Raw genomic sequence first — 19,620 nt, 5'->3', positions numbered from 1 at the left:
ATCAGCGTTATGTATAGTTCAACACATTCCACCTAAAAAACGTAAATCTTAAATTAAGTTCAAAATTAGAAGTTTATAAAAAATTAATCAATCTTAAATTTATTAATATTAATTTGTAATATTTTAGTTGATTCTACTTATCTCCTTTGCTTTAAGGTCGTAAAGCTACTTACTACTTAAAAAAAAGAAAAAACATATAACTTGAATTTTCAAATATTTTTTAACATTCAAAAAAGAATAAAGGAAGAAGAAAAAATGTTTTCCAAGCTAGGTTTATGTGATATGGAAATTTTGGTTGGATTTAACATAAGTTCAAATTATCTTCCGAGCAAATTTCAGAAATAGTTTCACCTTCGCGCAACAACTTGGCCAAGCGCTCGCCTCCCATTGCAGATGCTGCTTGACAGAATGGCATTAAGTTAACATTTGTTGTGCATGCTTGTTGAATCATTTGACTGAGTTGAGCGTTGTCCATAATTCCATCAAAGCTATTGACGAACATTGAAACATACTTTGTGATTGTCTTGCATCTTTGGCAAGAGTCGGAAAAGTCGGATTTTGGATCAAATCTTGATGAAAATCTGCAGTTATTAATGCAACGTTCTTGGTGGAGAGGATCGCTGATATCAGAGCATTCAAGAATGCAAGCTTGAGCATTTTCGGAAGAATGGGCTAAATCTGTACATCCTGAGATACACTTTTGCCTTTGTGTAGAACGATATTTTGTACAATTTATGATGCATTTTGGAAATGGAGCTTGAACAGTTTGTTGAATTGGTGTTAATTTAGACATTTTGCATCGAAGAAATTGAGCGAGTGTTTGTGGTGATTGACATTCATCTTCGAGGTCGCCTTCTTGATCCCAGTGTTCGTCGTCTGCTATTAAATCGTAATTACGGTAACAAAGGGAAAAGCCAAAAAGTAAAAGAAACATTTTCTGTCAAATTGACATTAAACGATCAAAATATTCTTAAAAAAACGCGTTTTGGGTACACCAAAAGTGTCGTGCAAAATCTTAATCGGAAACGTTAGATTGTCACTTTTTTGAATGAAACCACAAACAAATGTTGTTCACTGTTCATTTTAATTTTTGGTAAATTTACTTTCTTTATTTTTGTTTAAAGTTAAATAGTTTTTAATGTCGTTCATCGTTTTGACATATACTTACATAACTCAGATTTATTTACTTAATTATCCAGAATATGAAGAAAAATATTAAACATTTTTCCGTGTTGTCTTATGGATTCTTTGGATATAATGTTATATCAGCTTTTTTTTAATGGAATGAAACAATATATTTTCTTGCCATTAAGCATTCATTATTAATTTTTTCGAAATAGACTTTTGTATTGAAAAATATTTTTCAAATTTTTATTGTTCCTCCCATTTTTCGATAAGAACTTTATCACTGTTACTTTTTTTGCATAAAAACAGGTATTGTTATAAGAATAATTTAGAAAAACAATTAAAAACTCACAGATTTAAGTTCTAATTATTTTATTCATCTTAATTAATGCGATTATAATCTAATTTTCATATAATAAAAGTAATTAATTTTATAATGTTTATATTAAAAAAAATCACATATAAAAATAAAACTAAATGATGTTTTAATGACTGGTCACTAATTCAGGTATTCCTGATTTATTGGATAATATTGGCTATTAGTATCTTTGCATATTAAGGAATTGATGTATTGCCCGATTGAAAATGAATGTTTTTCTTCATTCCAAATGGCTGCTTTAATTACATTAACATATTTAAATTTGTTTTGATTGGATTGGATATTTTTCATTTTTTCAAAATGAATATCAGTAATAAGCTCACTCGCATTTTCAATCAAAGGATTTTTTAGAAGTTCATTGACTGAAAGTCTTTTTTCAGGCCTTTTATTCAACATAGATTCTAGCAGTTCTTTAATTCCATCTTGCAAACAAAACGGAATATTGATTTTTGTGTTTTTAACATTATAAATAATTTCAAAAATATTTTGTCCTGTAAATGGAAGTGAATGGAATAACATCTGATAAAATGTTATTCCAAGAGACCATACATCTGTTTTCTTATAATCTATTTCGTCATCATCAAGTGATTCTGGTGCTTGATATGCAGGCGAACCGAAAGTTTTGGAATCTTTTTTGACTGAATGTGCTATACCAAAATCACATAAAAGAGCCCTTCCATTTTTTGAAATTAGTATGTTGCTAGGCTTAATATCTTGATGAACATAACCATTTTTATGTATATAATCTAATGCTAATAATATCTGCTTGATAATTGATAAAATGTTGTTGGTTGAAAGATGTTGATTTGAACTAATAACATCTTCTAAACTTTTGTTTTCAGCATAATCTAAAACTAAATATAAATTATTGTTAACCTGATCAAGCAATGCTTGATGAAGTTTGATAATGTTTTTATGATTAAGAGAATTTAATAATTTGATTTCGTTCTCAAACTGTGCATTTACTTTTATAGTTTTGGATAAAGAACTATGTTTTGTACATTTGATTGCATAATATTTCTGTGACTCTATATCTGTTGCAAGATAGACTTTGGAATAAGATCCTTCTCCAATTTTTTTGATGATCATATAATTATTAATCTCTGTTCCTTTAACCTTTTGATGTCTTTCAACTTCAATGTTTTCCAACATACCAAACATGAAAATAGCTTTTATGATTTCTGAATTGTTCTTGGTGAAGTAATCATTCATTCATTCAAATTTCAATAATATTGTGGTTATTATAAAGAAAAAGTTTAAGGGAGATCACATTTTATGAGGGAATTCTGTGTAATTTGAATGATATAACCATTACAGTATAAAATTTCAACCAGAGGACATAAAATTAGAACCAATTCAAATTTTACTCTGTCTAAAATTTTGGAATGAATATCTTTTTATATACAATATGGCATCCATATAACTTTTCGTAAGAAATAATCCATCGAACAACTGAAATGATATTCTAAATATTTTTTTACAGTACTTAAGAATAAGTAATGCAAATCATCACTTCTTAATTAAATATTTTTAAAAATATTGATAATATTTAAAGTAATTTCATATCAAACTAAAAATTTTTGGTACATTTGAAACATTTGTTTTTCAGTGAAAGATCAATTTTTTTAAAAATACAAATTCTTTTATTTACTTATTCCGGTTGCTTCATTAATACCACTCATATCATAAGCTGTGAAGAATTGCTTCAGCATCTTCACTCTCGGCGTTGGCTTTCTTGCCTTACATGCCTTATAAATTAGGCCGAACAGAATGAATGCGAAGAATACGTAAACGCCGTACTGCCACACGTACTTAATTCCAATTAAAGTTTGTGTTTGGATACCATATATCATATCCAACGAAGACAGTCTCGTGTACACAGAGAAATTCATACAAGAAAACAATGCCACACCGAAAGAAGCGAACAAAATCACAATCGAATTAAACAGCAAAGAAGTCATTGGCGTGTTTTGGACTTCCATCGGATGAATTCTCATGATAAATATGTTCAATCCAATAGAAGTAGTACCATCAATCACACACCAATATAAATAATAGACAAATAAACCAAAAAAGACAACCGCCGCATATGGAAATGCATTATCTAATGCATTGAAAAATACATTAAGGAACGGATGTACATCGCAAATGTAATATATTATGATATGAATGACCCAAACAATAGAAAATATGATCGCAATGATTCCTAAGAATAATGATACCCATGGCCAGATGGGATTGCCACCGCGAAATCGATAAGCAATCTCAACCTGTTTGTACGTTTCTTCTAATGCTTCGACTTGTTGCTCAAATTTGGTATATCGAGTTCTGACACTTTTGTGATTGCGGCCAAGAGCTAAGACGTCTTCACGTAATGCTTGTCCTTCTTCAAGTAGATCATTAGCCCATCGATTTACTGATAGTTTGGCCTTGCTATAGACTTGAAGTGAAATTGGTCGTGGTCGATATACAAAATTTTCTATCAGCCCAAAAGGAAGAGTTATGACTCCAAACCCTCCTAGAATGATTAAAAAGAGATATCCAATGAATCCAAGTAATGATACAAAATATGTGATGGCCGATGGAGTAATTGTCCAATTTTTAGATGCTTGCACTGGGGTTAGTTGTTCGTATATGTGCTAGGCTTTGTGAAAAACCTGGCACGGAAAAACATACTGCAATTTGTACATGCACCATCCAAGGAATTTGGATCGGTGGAGGTGGTGGTGGTGTGAACTTCAATGGGAATTTCACAGCGACCAACAGCAAACCATAAAATAAGGAATAGAATTACAAGGAATAGAATAAATGGAATGAGTTCTAATAAAGCTTTGCAAACTGGATGCTTTTTCTTGCCAAGTTCTTCTTCTTCATCTTTATTTTCATAGTAAAACATTGCAAATGGACATACTATAAAGGCAAGAACAAGTGATGCTATGGTAAATACCCAGCACATAATATCAATACGAAGTGTGTTTCCAGATGATCGATTAATAGCGTCAAGTGGTAAAAGAAGAACATTCATGGAAGCTACACCTAATGCAAGTGTTACAACAATTTTGGGGAACCAAGAATTCCATTTGTCTTCGGGATGCTGGAACCTAATAACCATATAGAAGCCTGCTGCTAAGCAGAGACCTGTGAAAACAATGCAAATAATGCATAAAAAGATATCGAAAGCCATTTTAGTTTTTAACCTTTTGTGAAGAAATAACGGTTTAATTAGAAATTTGGCGGTTTCTTCTCACCGAAATTATTTTGGTTTCCAAGAAATTCTCATCTTTAAAGATTTACAGCACTATGTTTGTTTTGGGAAATTGAAAAAAAGAACGTATGATATAAACATCATTAAAATTTTCCATTTTTCTGATCTTCTCATTCCATTAGTAGTACCAATTAACGTGCAACAAATTATTCTTTATCGGAAAACGGTTATGCTCAAAAAAATTTACAATCATAGAAAATGCAGTTCAATTAAAATAAACCTTTTAATGGAATCTGGCCAAATAAGTGCAAATGTTCTCTGCACTATTTTGCATTTGTTCTTCATATAAATTTGGAAAAAATGTCATCCAACTTACTTCAAATAATTTTCATTCAGAAGTTGAAAAGCGTGATAATAAAACTGTTTATTTTGTAATGTTCCATGGAACATATTGTCCAGCTTGCCAAGCATCTTATCCACAATTTGATGCAGCTGCCAATGATGCAGCTGGCATGATTAAATTTGGTGAAGTTAATACAAACCAGCAATATAGCATAGCAAATCAATTTCATATCACTTCTATCCCAACATTTATCATCTTCCATCCAAAAGGTCAAATGAACTACATGAGAGACAGGTCTGCACGTTCTATGTTAAATACTGCTACACGTCTTATTCCTAATCTTGCTGAAAAAGTTGATGATGAATGGCTTCCACAAGAAGACACTCGTGAAGTTATCCTCTTTTCAGACAAGGCTAAGGCGCCACCTCTTTGGTCTGGCATTAGCTGTGCTTTCAGTGGAAATAAACAAAAAATCAGAATCGGTTTCTCAAATAATCGAACCATCCACGAGAAGTTCAATATCACGTTAACTCCAACCATTCTTATGATAGATGGAGACAATCAAGTTGTATATGAAGGTCGAAATAAATTTGATCAAATCAAGAAAACAATCAGAGATTTCTTCAATGGAATAATGCCAACACCAAAACCTACTCCAGTACCAACTCCAGCTCCACTTCTCGTACATAATCTTACCTCAATTGAAGTTTTCAATTCTAACTGTAAAGGTAAAAGAATCTTTTGCGTTTTGGAGGGATCTGACTTAGCTTCAGAAGAGTTCACTAACGCATCTAAGAAGTATCGCCATGATCCGTTCAGGTTTTATATTTGTGGCAAAAATTGCCCAATCGAATTTGCCAAAGAGAACACTTGGATTCTCCACCACAAACGCGATGCCGCAATTAAAATAACAGAAAAAGGTACACTGGAATCATTCCTTGATCATGTTCTTGATGGAGGTGCTAAGTTCGAATTGATTGACAAATTAAAACAAACATCATCGGAATTATAGTAAAATATAAGCTCGAAATGAATTTTATTGCGAATGAATCCAATTAAATATTGAACTTAAATTTGGTGAATGTTTTGACATTAAAAATTTTTGAAAAATTTTTTTAACAAGTTTTAATATTTATTTAAACAAACATCAAAAAAAATTGTTGTCAAGTGAAAGATGCTGATGAAAAGATAAGTTTCGCGGTTTTTGTGATTTCGCAGAATAATATCTTCTTTGTAAATTCATAAATAATTCATTTGGTACTCTACGGTGGTTTGTCATTTTGCTTGTAGGATGTGTGATTGGAGGAAGAGTTATTGAATGAACTTTACGATTCGAAAATAATACTTCTGTGGTTGGTTTTGGTGGCGTATACGCGATTAAATGGCTTGATATATTTGTTTGATGCTTTTTCTTAGTTTTTTTGTTTTCATGTGTTTTTAAATATTCTTTCAATTCATCTAGCTCATGACGAACCGCACTGTTGCTGGCTGAACTGTTATGTATTTGCTCAATGGTATCTTGCAATGCGTCTAATTCAAGAATTTCAGATGGTAGATTTATACTCGATTTTTGTTTATCATTCGTTTTTGCAACAAAATCATCGCCTTTTGTTGTATTTATATTTTTTTGTATATTGAGTGCCTTACTGATTTTATATTTATTAGGAATTGAGATAATTTTCATTAGCTCTAAAAACGTATTAAGACACTTTTCTATCGTAACTATTTTCTTTTGGTTCTTAGCAGTTAGAAATAATAATATAGAAATAGTAAAATTACTTTTAGATAAAGAAGGAATTGATGTTAATGCAAAAACTATTCATTTTAATAATTTAGATTATATTTTAATAATTTGAAATATGTTTTAATAATTTGAAATATGTTTTAATAATTTTATATATGTTTTAATAATTTGAAATATGTTTTAATAATTTGAAACAGCACTTCATATAGCAGTTAGAAATAATAATATAGAAATAGTAAAATTACTTTTAGATAAAGAAATTGATGTTAATGCAAAATATATTCATTTTAATAATTTTATATATGTTTTAATAATTTATAATATGTTTTAATAATTTTATATATGTTTTAATAATTTGAAACATGTTTTAATAATTTGAAACAGCACTTCATATAGCAGTTAGAAATAATAATATAGAAATAGTAAAATTACTTTTAGATAAAGGAATTGATATTAATGCAAAAACTATTCATTTGAATAATTTGAAATATGTTTTAATAATTTGAAACAGCACTTCATATAGCAGTTAAAAATAATAATATAGAAATAGTGAAATTACTTTTAGATAAAGAAGGAATTGATGTTAATGAAAAAACTATTCATTTGAATAATTTATAATATGTTTTAATAATTTGGAATATGTTTTAATAATTTGAAACAGCACTTCATATAGCAGTTAGAAATAATAATATAGAAATAGTAAAATTACTTTTAGATAAAGAAGGAATTGATATTAATGCAAAAAATATTCATTTGAATAATTTTATATATATTTGAATAATTTTATATATGTTTTAATAATTTGAAATATGTTTTAATAATTTGAAACATCACTTCATATAGCAGTTAGAAATAATAATATAGAAATAGTAAAATTACTTTTAGATAAAGGAATTGATGTTAATACAAAAAATATTCATTTGAATAATTTAAAATATTTTTTAATAATTTCAAACAGCACTTCATATAGCAGTTAGAAATAACAATATAGAAATAGTAAAATTACTTTTAGATAAAGAAGGAATTGATGTTAATGCAAAATATATTCATTTTAATAATTTTATATATGTTTTAATAATTTGAAATATGTTTTAATAATTTGGAATATGTTTTAATAATTTGGAATATGTTTTAATAATTTATAATATGTTTTAATAATTTGAAATATGTTTTAATAATTTGAAACAGCACTTCATATAGCAGTTAGAAACAAGAATATAGAAATAGTAAAATTACTTTTAGATAAAGAAGGAATTGATATTAATGCAAAAAATATTCATTTGAATAATTTATAATATGTTTTAATAATTTATAATATATTTTAATAATTTAATATTCATTTTAATAATTTGAAACATCACTTCATATAGCAGTTAGAAATAATAATATAGAAATAGTAAAATTACTTTTAGATAAAGGAATTGATGTTAATGCAAAAAATATTAATTTGAATAATTTAGAATATGTTTTAATAATTTGAAATATGTTTTAATAATTTGAAATATACATTAATAATATTTGACTGCAATACAAATTTCACAGCAAAAAGGTTATACAGAAATAGTAAATTTACTTCTTAAAAAATTATAATTCAGCATCTTCTTCTACATACATCAAATCTTCATTTTCAATAAAAAATGGAAATGAAGCATGTTTTGATAATAAAATTTACCAAAATAAAGATGAATTTTTTGATAATAATTTCATAGATTTTTTGATTAACAACTACCTCTGTGATATTATATTCCATAAGAAATTATATTGATGAATCGCAGAAATAATAAAATCAAGGTTAACGCGATAATAATTTTGAGATAGATTTTTTTAATTTTTTTTGTGGAATCAAACTAACATAAGAATTTTTTGCATGGTGTTTCATTCATGTAGAAAAAAAAAAAATAAAAGAAATTAAATATTGCAATAATTTATATTTTTATATGAGTCCGAAATGAATGCATTACATTTACAATTATGTTGTTGTTACTTAGTTGATGTTCCAATATAAAATAAATATCAAATTAATTTCAAGATATTTGAAATATTTTCTCAAATCTTATTAAATTTTACATTTAATATTATTGTAAGTGAAAAGAATCATGTTTCCTTATTCAGTTCTAATTTTTGTGCAAATCCTAGAGATTTTCACAGCATAAATCAAACGATACGGCTCATACATTTACTTTTACAGTTGAGTATAATCGTACCTCACAATTTTTTTATCCGTAAACTAGTCAATTGCTTTATTTTTTTGGGAAAAATGGGTGTTAAAGTTCATTAAGGATGGGACAAAAAACATTTTCATCCGTGCATTAATTTTATAAAGCATGAACATCATTGGTCGATTCTGGACAAGTGCATACTTTAATGTCGCACAAGCTAAATTCGAATTTAGTGAATATTTATTAAAAATCACAATATACGCATATGAACAACTGGTTGAGCAACCAAATGAGATAGATATATTGGGATTAAACTTTTTAAAGTTATAGTTTAAGTTGTTAGCTGCGAAGTAACGGATTTGCTGTTTAAACAAAACCAATCGAAGCAAGGAAAAGCCATTTGTTTTTGCATTTCCAGAAGGAATAAAATTTTTCATTAAAAATCAGGTAATTTCATTTATAATATATTTGTTAAATTTTTTAAAATGATTAAACAAGTTTGTTTAAAACAACAATTCATTACATACATCGCATCATAAATAGGTTTCATGCGAACAAACCTTAAATATTTAATTATGCAAAATGCACACAAGTGCTAGTATTCAATCTTTAATGAAACTTATTTTATTACATAAAATCAGGATCATTATAAAGCAACAAATGAATTAAAAAATAAAAAATTAATTTGATTTACTTCGTGAGTTTATGGAGGAACTCTGCATCATGACCTGTTTTAAGTGGTTCTTTGGATTCTTTGGTTTGTACGCAAATTATAACTAAAGGTTGAGTTCCTGTGTTCTTATAGCAACGACTAGCTCCAGTTCCAACACGAACAACAGATCCTTCTTCAATTGGGAAGACATTATTATCAACTTGATATTCACCTTTTCCTTTGATTACAATATATACTTCTTCATTTTCTTTATGTGAATGGAAGAATGCAAGTTGCACACCTGCAGGAATGGATGTGTAAGAAATTTCAGATCCAGTTGCATGAAGAGATTGTTGTAAGAAAACTTTTCCTGGGATTGGTTGACCAAAACCTGTGAAAACATATTTTTCAATTTCTGGTGCAGGACCAACATTGATAGCAGTATAATTATTTCCTTCTGAGATTGTTTTGATAGACATTAAATGCAAAATGAAGTCAAAGCAGATGAACAATTGTTCATTATTTGATATCAAAAAGAATATGCTTTTCGAGTTTCCCAATACAGCTTGAAAAACACAGGAAAGCAACAAATTATGATTTTCTTTGATTAAAAATTTTAATATCTATTTCTTACTTCGGAGATGCAAAATAAATCTTATATACCACACTTATAAACAATAAAACTTTTCACTTAAAAATTTATGGCTATTAAAATATATTATAAGTTTTAATAAGGTTTTTTTCTTGTTGCAACAAGCAAATATAATCGCCAAAACCGTTAATTCCCTTTCGTTTTGTCACTTTTTCAATCGAAATGAGTGCAAATCAAGAACTTTCCAATTTAGCAGATCCAACAGTACAACATCAGTATCTAAAAAACCTTCGCGATGTTGCACTCACTAAATTGCCAGCACTTGATAGTTCAATCAATCGTTTTATTTCCAGATTTGATCAACAAAAAGATGCTCTTTCACAACTTTATGATAAAACGCAAAACGAGCAAAGAATCCTTACGAATATTGTTGCTACACATGAAGCCCTACAGAAAATTGTAGATCTTCTAAATAAAGATACAACTTTTGCACCAGTTATCAATTCCCAAGTTGAAACAAACTTTGAAAATTACTTAAAAACAATGGGCGAAATCAAGGTCGCATTATCTCTTTTAGAGAAACTCAAATTTAAAGAATCTTCTAATTCAAGATTCAAAATTCAAGCACTTTATGCAACTGGTGAGTCTTCTCTTCTTAGCTACTTTGAATCCATTGTTAGTAAGAAGACAGATCCATTTCCAATTTCATATTTTGATTTTGTTGATGATAAATTTACAATACTCAACGAAGAGCTTCGTGAAAACATTACATATCCCATTACAGACGAAGAGTTCAGCCAACTCAGTGCAATGTCTAAACTATTCGCCGAAACCAAAAACAAAATTCATTATCGAAGTTATACAAACACGCGTAATGCCTTCATAGATGCAACTCTTAGTCGTCTCCAAGCCAAATCCAGTAAGCGTTACATCGATACAGGAGAACCAGATGTTATTCAAATTCCATCATATGATCATCATTCACATCCCATTCATCTTTATATCTTCACACTTCATTATCTTATCAAAAGAGAAATATCCATTGCCAAACGGATCTTTGGGAGTGAATATATGATTCCTTTACGTTGTATCATTGGTCCTACATATGAATCACTTTTCAAAGTCACTGAACAAGTTCATTTTAATGAACTCAACTCTCATACGGATATCCTCTTCGACTTAGACTTGTTCTCCACGCTAAAAAAGGTCGAGTCTGACCCTTTGGACGTACCTGAAACCGATGAAAATTCACCGTTTCTGAAAAAGTTCATTGATGCGCTTGAACCGATTCGGGGCACCATAAAAACGACCTTTGATAAATTCATTCATGGGGTAGAGAAACATGACACCAACATGATCCCTAATGGTGGTGACATTAGCCCATTGACATCTAACGTCCTCCTCTTCCTCGGTGACCTCTGTATATACTCAGAAGCATTGAAAGGAACTCCGGGGTACTCCTTAGAAACGGTCGCCACGAAATCCGTTAAGGCGCTACTTGATAACTTAAGCTCAAAAGCAAAGCATTATCAAGATCCAATTGTTACCCAATTGTTCTTTCTTAATAACGGACATTATTCTTATAGCGCAATTCAAAAATATGGACTTGACTCATATATTTCACAAGATATCTTAACAAGAATTGAAGACCTCATCCAAAAGTCCCAAGAAACTTATATAAAACTAACATGGGATACAGCATTCGCAAAATTAGCGCCAAAGGAACAATTTGGAGAGATTAAGAGATTACCAAATGGACATGTCAAACTTAATAAGAAGCAAAGAATGACAATCAAACGCCAATTCAGAGACTTCTTAAAGCTGTTTGAAGAGTTTCAGAATAAACATGAGAAATATTGTATCAAGTATAAGAAATATATGGCACCCATACTGAATGAGGTTGTAAGGAAAATAAACACAATATATGAGCCATTTTACACCAAATGGAAGGATAGTAACTTCTCCCGTACACCTGAAAAGTGGATAACTTATCCGCCAGCTACAACGATTCAACTTGTGAACCAACTGTACTCAGGCCAAGCGAAGTAAATAATACTGTTTTTGTATTGTTTTGGTTGTTGTTTGATTTGGTTTTGGTTATTCAGTGAGAAAAATATTTTTTTGGATAAAATGTTATTACAAAAATTCAATAGTGAAATTACGATAAGGATTTTAATATTTGGAAATGGTATCAAACATGTTGGAAACAAGAATTAGGGATTGTTATTAGCATGAAATGATTTTGAGAAAACAATATTAATGATTGGCATAAATATATTTTTCATATTTAAATGAAAGTTAATAAAGAAGGATGTTAATGATTATTATTTTCATACATTATCAATTATAGGTTCATTAGCTGTTAGGTTGTGAAACTACGTTTTATTTTACAAAATATAATTTTAGTAATTTGTATAATGATTCTGAAAAAGAAATGCAAATCAAGTCAAATAACTTGATTAATGCTAAAATGTCAAAACACAATATTTTAATATTTAACAATTTTTTTTATAATGATTTCTTATACAACGATTTCAAGTGATTCATTTTATTGATGTTTAAGCTATTTGACAGTGCTCATTTTGATGGAATTGGCATTTTGGATTTTGGCAATTAAATGATGACGGCATGTTCTCGTCGACCATATTCCAAGTCCCGCACGAACACTTCTTAAATCCCCAAGAATGCCTTAGCACACTTTTATCACTGAACCACGCATTTTGTATTCCGTTTAACACCTTTTCCGCGTTTATTACGTATCTCACGTTTTCTTCATTTGCCTGACAATGTTTACAAAGGATATGCTGGTGCTGAATACTTTCGTCGCTACAATTTGAAGTGCATTGATGACCGCACGGATAAACAAATAAACATTGCTCAGTACATTTTGGGTGACCAGAGATTTTACATTCGTAACATACTCCGCAACATCTATGTCCACAATTCAGTAATTCATCACATTTCGCTCTACATTTTGCAGTTCCATTTTTGATGGTGTAACAATAAACATTCCATTTATGTCCACATGAAGGGAATTTATATGTAACAATATTTCGGCATTCTTGATGATGTCCTCTTTCAGTGCATTTATAACATATTTCTTTACATGGCGCACCACAAAGTTTACACGGATGATTACATACAGCATTGCAAAATATATTTCCTTTTGCGATATCACAACATTTAAATTTGCACGTGTGACCACAATTTGGAAATGTGTACGGAATAACATTTTGACATTCTTGATGATGTCCTCTTTCAGTGCATTTATAACATTTATCTTTACATGGCGCACCACAAAGTTTACACGGATGATTACATACAGCATTGCAAAATATATTTCCTTTTGCGATATCACAACATTTAAACTTGCACGTGTGACCACAATTTGGAAATGTGTACGGAATAACATTTTGACATTCTTGATGATGTCCTCTTATAGTGCATTTATGACATTTATCTTTACATGGTGCACCACAAAGTTTACACGGATGATTACATACGGCATAGCAGACTATATTTCCTTTTGTAATATCACAACACTTAAATTCGCACGTGTGACCACAATTTGGAAATGTATATTGAACAATATTTCTACATTCTTTATGATGTCCTCTTTCAGTACATTGATAACATTTATCTTTGCATAAGTATCCACAATTATCACATGGATGATTACAAACTTCATTACATTTAAATGAATAATGATTATCATTATAGTGGCAATGACAATGACATTGATGTCCACATGGAAGTTTATAGTTACACTTATTATTACATGGACTATATAAATTCGTAAGACTTTTAATATCATCAGTATCAATGATTGGATATAAAAATTCAGCGTTTTCCAAATGAGAACAATTCTTTGTCCAAATACCTTTCGCTACAATATGATGTTGTTTCTCGAGATATTCAATGATTTGAGGCCAAATTCCTGACTCATTACTTTTTAAAAGTTTACCATTTCCGACAATACATAAAACATTTCGAGCACGTGAAAGTGTTACAAGAATTCGATTCATAGTCTTAACAAAACCTATAGAATCAGAACGTGTAATTGATATAATTGTAACTTTATTTTCTTCTCCTTGGAAATTATCAATACATTGAATAGTTACATCTTTAAATGTATCACCACAGAATGGATCAAATCCTTTTATCTTTTTAATATTTTGATATAACGTTTGAAGTGTCTTTTTGATTAATAACATTTGTCCTTTATATAATGATATAACTGTTATATCTTTAGCTTTGAATCCTCTACATCTATAAAACAATACTAATCGTGCACAATATAATGCTTCTAATGTATTAGTTTTGGAACGTGATGTTATAGCTGATGATTCTTGATTATTATGTAATATACAAGAAATATGTGAAAATGTTCCATTAGCTAAATAATGTTCTTCTGTATTTATTGCGTTTTTAATATCTTTACAAAAGAATTTTTTAACAAGATTCGATATTTCAGGATGCATTCTTCTTTGTATTGTTAATGTAAATAAATCTTTTCCATTTAATTTCTGTTCTGCTTTAACAAGACGTTCAAATGTTGATATATCATATGAAGCATTTGGATTTATTTGATTAGTTAATTCATATTCAACTTTTGGTCGTAATTGATTAAAATCACCAATCATTGCTAAATGTTGAATCGTTTTTGGTATTAATCCAATAGTGGCTGCTTCATTAAGTTCACCAACTTCTTCAATGATCATATATTGACAACCAGATTTTTCGATTGCTCTTTTATATAGTAATGCAAATGTAGTTGTCATTCCAATGAATTTAAACTGTCGATAATAATTTCCATAAGCCAAACATTCTAATTTTCGCATCTTTTTTTGTTGTTTATCAATATCTTGCATTATTTCTTTACGTTTTGTCATAAGATATGTTATAAGTTGTTGAACGAATTTATATATATTTTTTAATGGAGTAAGTTTAGTTTCGTTTATATATTTCCTAAATATTTCATTAGTTTCATCCATAAAAATAGATAAGTTTAAATCCTTAATGTCTTTGATATTATTTGTAAGATGTAAATCTTTAATATCTGTTTCAGTATTAATAATATATTCTAAATCATCTCGTTCTTGTCTTTCATTTTCTTCTTCCTCTTCTTCTTCCTCTTCTTCTTTATTAGATGTTTTAATTGATTTCTTTTTAAGTGTTTTATTAATTATTTGTTTTTTGGTTATTTTTGATACTGTTGGAACCGCATTTGGAAATATATAACTAACATCATCAAAATATACATTATCATCATCATAACCATAAAATTCATTATTTTCTCCATAATAACTATTGTCATAATAATTTACAAAATCATTTTGATAAACATAATTATAATCATAAGGTTTAATGTTTGTATTTTGTACAAAAAAATTATCATATTGTGATCCAAAGAACCAAAGTTTCCATAATTCTTCTTCTTTAATTTTATTTATTTGGTTCTCATCAATTTGAAATTTTGTATTTGCTTTTGATATTAAAACATCTTTTGCATTAAATAATACACCATCGAATTTATTTAAATTATTATATACAAATGAAAATACTTCATACGATTGCATATCTGATATGTTAATTACATGATTTACATAATATGTTAAATTTATACCAAATTCAGTCAAAATTGCAAGACAAAAATTAATTGATTGCATTTGATTAATTAAAATTTCAGATGATCTTAATGCGAAAAAATAATTTTCATTCATTAATAACGATTTTAGATCACTTCGTTTTAATATTCGATTAAGGATCTTTTTGTTAGTTGTTCGTGGTCTTCCTCCATGTCGAATTATTGTATTTTCTGGGACAAACTCAATAATTCCTTCTAAAAACGCATCTAAACTATGGTTTGTTTGCGCAATAAGAAACACTGGCGTTGTTAAAGTATTTGTATTAAGTACACGTACAATTTCACGTGCAAGATGTGTTTTACCTGTACCTGGATGACCATTAACTAAAGTTAAAGGATATTCAAAGAAATGTTTAAGAGCAGCGAATTGTTCATGATCAACACGTAATAAATTATCAATTTTTTTTTCAGTCAAATAAGAAAACCATTTATTTGGTTGTTTCATTTTTTCATCTTTAATCGAATTATTGTCAATCTTTAAAACATTTTGATTAAATTCATAATAATCATCTATTGGAATTTGTTTAAATTTATGTTTAACAATTTGATCAAATATTGTTGGAAATGAATCTTCATTAATGTTTTTTAATGATTTCAAACATACTTCATGAGGAAACCAAGAATCAGGACTTTCAAACATATAATAAGTTTCTCCTGGTTTAATTTCTCCTCTGACTAAAAATGCTGGAAGAATATTCTTGTTTAAGATTTCAACATACATTTTCGATTTTGGAAATCGTTTTTCTGCTTTAGCACGTGATAAACAAACAGCATTTACTGTTTCACAATTCTTATCTTTAGATAAGAGTAATATATTATTATCGCCTAAACGTCGTAACTTAGGCCAATCGATAATAACGTTTTTCCTCCAATTTGGTGGAATACGAATTTCAAAATGAAGTAATATATTAATATCAGAAGATTCATTCATAAATAATGGTAACATAAATACATTCTCATATAAATATAAATCACGTGGATCTAAATTACCATTTCGAAGTGATTGAATACCTTTACATAATGGAACTAGAAAATTTTCCATTTCAAGTGATATTAATGTATTAGCAAGAGAATTCGCATCTGGATAACCAACATTATATAAATTTTTTATTGTTATGCTTCCATTTAAATTGGAATTAATCATTTCAGTAGTAGGATATAATTGTTCAAGTGAATAAAGTTTGTTATTTATGTTTTGGACAATGTTTTGTAAATAAGAATTAGTTTCTTCATAATATTGTTTGATATGTTCATCTTTGTGTGTTAATGGCTCAATTTCTTGAGTAAGGAATTTGCTTAAAACATTAACTTTACTTGGAATTGATTTACCAATCATTCCAACTAATTTAAATACTAAATAACAATTTTGATGAGATGAATTGAAGCTTTGTTCTATAAGATATGAACGACAAAGGTCTCCAAGTATAAACAAATTATTCTTAAAAAAAATAGAGAAAATTTTGGATGTTTCATTTACATTTGGATGATTTTTAAGAGAATCAGAAGTAAAAATTTCTAAAAAAATTGTGAATTCTTTAATGTTTTTCTGCTTCTTAAAAAAGCCAATGACCAAACTCCATTTTTCTATATCTAAAAATATCGTATGAGTATTTTTTTTCCCTATGTAAAAGCTTTGCATAAAATTATGAATATCTTTTACATTTGTAAATTTAGTGGGTGGAGTTTTTTTTATCCGTTTATTACGTGACTGATGTGGTCGTATACCTCTAGGTGGCATGTAGAATAGATTTATAAATATGCTTTGGATCATCACTTTTTTAATGTATTTTAATCGGACTGTATTTTGCCAAACCGTTTTCCATATATTATTTTCATTTAAAATATGTGTCATTAATATTTTGATTGAAAATCAGGTTGAAAGAATGGTAATTTCTTTAAAAAAGTGGGATCGTTTTCTATCGTTCGAAATTTACCCTTTAAAAATCGATTGAGAGGATTTGGAGGTTTGGTCTGCGGTTGTGTAATTGATCCTATGCTTTGCTATGGATAAAAATACGGTATAAAATTGTATACACTGGCATTTTTTATTGGCAACAATATATTCGAAAATATGCCTAGGCATATTAACGAAAATCGTTTTTTATTTCAACATCCAGTGTATTTGGTCTCTCTCATTTGTGATTTAGTACACCAAATTTATTAATATAGGAATTCAATTATTATATCAATCACATTTAGGCTATTAATATATACTCAAATATTTTCATATATCATTATAATTTAATAATTTTATTATGCTAAAATGTACATTTTTTCCCATCCATCAATATTTTAACTGTTATTCTTTCAACATATATGTGAATTTAAATATATTATAATGTTTTATTTATTATTAATAAATCTTTTGTTCTCTTTCTATTTTCAGCATATGATATTAACGAAATTTTTAATTAGAGGCATTCACCAGAATATGAAACTCAAAAAATGTGAAAAAATTCTAAAAATCGATAATTTATATGGTTTTGTTAGCTTCTCATGTCCTAATATCATAATTTTTGCATCAAAATCTGACGTTTTACTCCATCTATTTTTTATCTAACAAATTTACAGAAAAATGACATCTAAATAATTTTTTTCCACTAAATTGACAAGGTTTGTCTGTAGCAAAAATATTGAAAACATTTCACTTTAAAAACGACGTAATTTTTGGCACTTATTTATCACCAAAGTTATCTATGAAATCATTAAAAATCAAATACAACTAATTTTTAATAAAATTCTACTCTGGATTTATATTACATCCACTATCTAAATCAGATTCATTTGAATAATAATCCTCTTCTTTACCAACATATTCATCTATCAAATTTTGGATTGCAAATCTTGAACTTAATTCATTAAACACTTTATCTTCATCAAAATCAGGCACATATTCCAATGATTTTGCCCACTCCTTATCCTGCACTAATTTTTCGTTAACTTCTTTAATGTCTTTTATAAATTCTTCAGGTATTTTTGGAGCTAAACTTAATGTATATGGATAAACACTTTCTTCACTTAAATTTGAGTAACTTTGTTCGCTTTCAGGTGAATTTTTGAATTCGATTGAATCTTCTTTTTCAAATTTTGAATTATTCGAGTTTTTGAGAGTTAACCGTTTCTCTACGACTTCAAGAATTGCTTGTAAATTAAGTTTTTCTCTTTGTGATACATTATATTTAGTCAAATCATTTCTTGGTAAATGTATCTTTCCACAAATATTTTCTTCTTGTAATTTGTTAAATAATAACCTTAAAGATTTTATATTTAAATCATTTTCATCAAAGAAAAGTTCAGTTAAAGAATTACATTTCTTAAACAAATCAATGATACATGGAATAATTATATCACCCGAATGATTCTTTGATAAATCAAGTAAACTAATTGTTTTATTTCCACTGAATCCTTTAAGTAATTTTTCAATTGAATCAGAAAGATAAATTTCATTCATTCCAGAAATCGAAAGTTTTTGAATTGATTTATTCTCTCCAAAAGCAACTCCAAGTTCATTTAGAAAAGGGGTTTCATAATTAAGACAACCACGTAGAGATAAATTTATGATTCCAGAAGAAATTTTAATAAAATTGCAAAATTGTTTTTGAATTGGATTCTTATCGAAATATAACTTTTTGAGCGGTTTACAATCGAAGGATTCAATGAAATTGTAAAAACTGTTCCATTGTGAATTAGTTTGTAAACTATTCGAAATAGATAGTGCAAAAAATGAATGAGAATCATCACTATGCAACAAACTAATTGCTCGAATTATTTTTT

At 28.3% G+C, this 19,620-nt stretch overlaps 5 protein-coding genes across 5 annotated transcripts; 2 read left to right on the top strand and 3 right to left on the bottom strand.

The window, feature by feature from the left end:
* Window positions 1-301: 301 nt before the first annotated feature.
* On the bottom strand, window positions 302-934 carry GO595_003507 (uncharacterized protein; the record flags this gene model as incomplete). The annotated part of the gene is made up of 1 exon (XM_067916536.1): window positions 302-934. The coding sequence occupies one exon, from the start codon at window positions 932-934 to the stop codon at window positions 302-304; it is 633 nt and encodes a 210-aa protein (XP_067776364.1).
* A 2,213-nt stretch (window positions 935-3,147) lies between these two features.
* Window positions 3,148-4,688, bottom strand: GO595_003506 (LMBR1-like conserved region family protein; the record flags this gene model as incomplete). Its single annotated transcript, XM_067916535.1, has 2 exons — window positions 3,148-4,112; window positions 4,181-4,688. The coding sequence occupies 2 exons, from the start codon at window positions 4,686-4,688 to the stop codon at window positions 3,148-3,150; spliced, it is 1,473 nt and encodes a 490-aa protein (XP_067776363.1).
* A 332-nt stretch (window positions 4,689-5,020) lies between these two features.
* On the top strand, window positions 5,021-6,064 carry GO595_003505 (Thioredoxin family protein; the record flags this gene model as incomplete). The annotated part of the gene is made up of 1 exon (XM_067916533.1): window positions 5,021-6,064. One exon carries the CDS (start codon window positions 5,021-5,023, stop codon window positions 6,062-6,064), a length of 1,044 nt encoding a protein of 347 aa, XP_067776362.1.
* Window positions 6,065-9,645: 3,581 nt separating this feature from the next.
* On the bottom strand, window positions 9,646-10,086 carry GO595_003504 (cupin domain-containing protein; the record flags this gene model as incomplete). Its single annotated transcript, XM_067916532.1, has 1 exon — window positions 9,646-10,086. The coding sequence occupies one exon, from the start codon at window positions 10,084-10,086 to the stop codon at window positions 9,646-9,648; it is 441 nt and encodes a 146-aa protein (XP_067776361.1).
* Window positions 10,087-10,421: 335 nt separating this feature from the next.
* GO595_003503 (Exocyst complex component EXO70A1) lies at window positions 10,422-12,248 on the top strand (the record flags this gene model as incomplete). The annotated part of the gene is made up of 1 exon (XM_067916531.1): window positions 10,422-12,248. One exon carries the CDS (start codon window positions 10,422-10,424, stop codon window positions 12,246-12,248), a length of 1,827 nt encoding a protein of 608 aa, XP_067776360.1.
* Window positions 12,249-19,620: the final 7,372 nt, after the last annotated feature.

The sequence above is a fragment of the Histomonas meleagridis genome (assembly GCF_020186115.1).
Source record: "Histomonas meleagridis strain 2922-C6/04-10x chromosome Unknown contig_204, whole genome shotgun sequence".
Lineage (NCBI taxonomy): Eukaryota > Parabasalia > Tritrichomonadida > Dientamoebidae > Histomonas > Histomonas meleagridis.
Note: the sequence above shows the minus strand (reverse complement) of the source record. Positions and strands in the feature narration are given on the sequence as shown.